At 36.9% G+C, this 1,451-nt stretch overlaps 1 protein-coding gene across 1 annotated transcript; it reads left to right on the top strand.

Annotated features, from left to right (window-relative positions):
* The first annotated feature begins 340 nt into the window (after window positions 1-340).
* LOC141403451 (pupal cuticle protein Edg-78E-like) lies at window positions 341-1,142 on the top strand. The gene is made up of 2 exons (XM_073985902.1): window positions 341-416; window positions 510-1,142. Exons 1-2 carry the CDS (start codon window positions 405-407, stop codon window positions 921-923), a joined length of 426 nt encoding a protein of 141 aa, XP_073842003.1. The 5' UTR covers window positions 341-404; the 3' UTR covers window positions 924-1,142.
* The last annotated feature ends 309 nt before the right edge of the window (window positions 1,143-1,451 follow it).

Below are 1,451 nucleotides of genomic sequence, written 5' to 3'. Positions count from 1 at the left end.
CATTTTCATCTTTAAAAAACTGTTAAACTTTTTCGTCACACCAATTTTAAGCGAAATATTGTACTTTTCCCTTCCCACCATTTCCCTCATCATTATTAATGATTGAGTGTAGAAAAAAATCAACCCACTGTACCAACTGAGCGGTTACTAACAACTCGGAGTCTACAATTACGTTGTCAGTTCAAAAGAAAACCAAGTCAACAAATTATTTTAGATTTGTTGTTTTTCTTTCTCTTTTTTGAACATAAAAAACTATTAGCGGGGGGCATTGGGGACCAACAATTAAATTCTTCGCATATAAATATTCGGAGGTTTGCCACAAATCATCATACTCACTTTAGATCTTTAAGATTTAACAACTACTTCTAGGAACCACTTCTACAACCAAATCAAGCCCAACAAAAATGTTCAAATTTGTAAGTTGAAGGATTTAGCTGGCTGATATTCAATTAGCCCCACCACCTGTTACCTTCCCTACTTACCTTTTATCATATTTTGTGTATTTGCAGTTCGTAGTCTCTGTTGCCATTTGCGGTGTTGTCATGGCTGGCGATTATCAGGCCGAAACACGCAGTTTCGTTAATGAAATCAAGGGTGATGGTAGCTACAATTATCAATTCGATACCACCAACGGCATTGCCCAACAGGAATCCGGTATTGGTGGCCACTATGCCACTGGCTCATCACAATACTATACACCCGAGGGAGAATTGATTCAATTAACTTACACTGCCGACGCTAATGGTTTCCAACCTCAAGGTGCTCATTTGCCTACACCCCCACCAATCCCAGAAGCCATCCTCAAGTCATTGGAATACATCCGCACCCATCCCTACCATGAGGAAGAACACCAAGAACAACACTACCACCATCAAGCCGCCGCCCCTGCCAAGCAACAACAAGGACCCTACCGTAAATACTAATGCAGCGATGTAACAATTGGACGTGATTGCGATACTGTGATTTCATTTCTCCTCCTCTATCGCAGCACCACCTCATTTGTTATAACACATATTTCAGTTGTTATTACTCATCAGCCTCTTCTCCGCTTTTTCTATTACATCGCTCATTGGAATTCAATGTTGGATTCGTTTATTGTTGACTATTTGTTATCCATCCTTTCGGTTCGTTTTTTTAACGCTGGCAGAACAACAGTGAAAAATTTCGAACATATTTTGTTAAAATGTTGTAAATTTTTTGAGTAAATAAAAAAAATAATTTTTATAAAACATTTTCGTGTTAAGAATTTTGGTGGTGTAAAAATGAGAATATTAAATATAGGACCTACTTGAGTTTTATAGAATCAAATTGAAAGTGTAGGAAATGCTAAAAAACAAAAATATAATGGCTGATATGCCAGCAAAAAAATTATTACATTTTTTAAAATTAAATTGTAAAAGAAACACGGTGCTCTTCAATCAAATTTAAATGGAAGGTGCTTACACCTGGGT

This window comes from Musca autumnalis, unplaced genomic scaffold (genome assembly GCF_047663935.1).
Source record: "Musca autumnalis isolate F117 unplaced genomic scaffold, ASM4766393v1 scaffold_4, whole genome shotgun sequence".
Lineage (NCBI taxonomy): Eukaryota > Metazoa > Arthropoda > Insecta > Diptera > Muscidae > Musca > Musca autumnalis.
The sequence above is the reverse complement of the archived record's forward strand: the minus strand, read 5'-3'. Positions and strand labels throughout refer to the sequence as shown.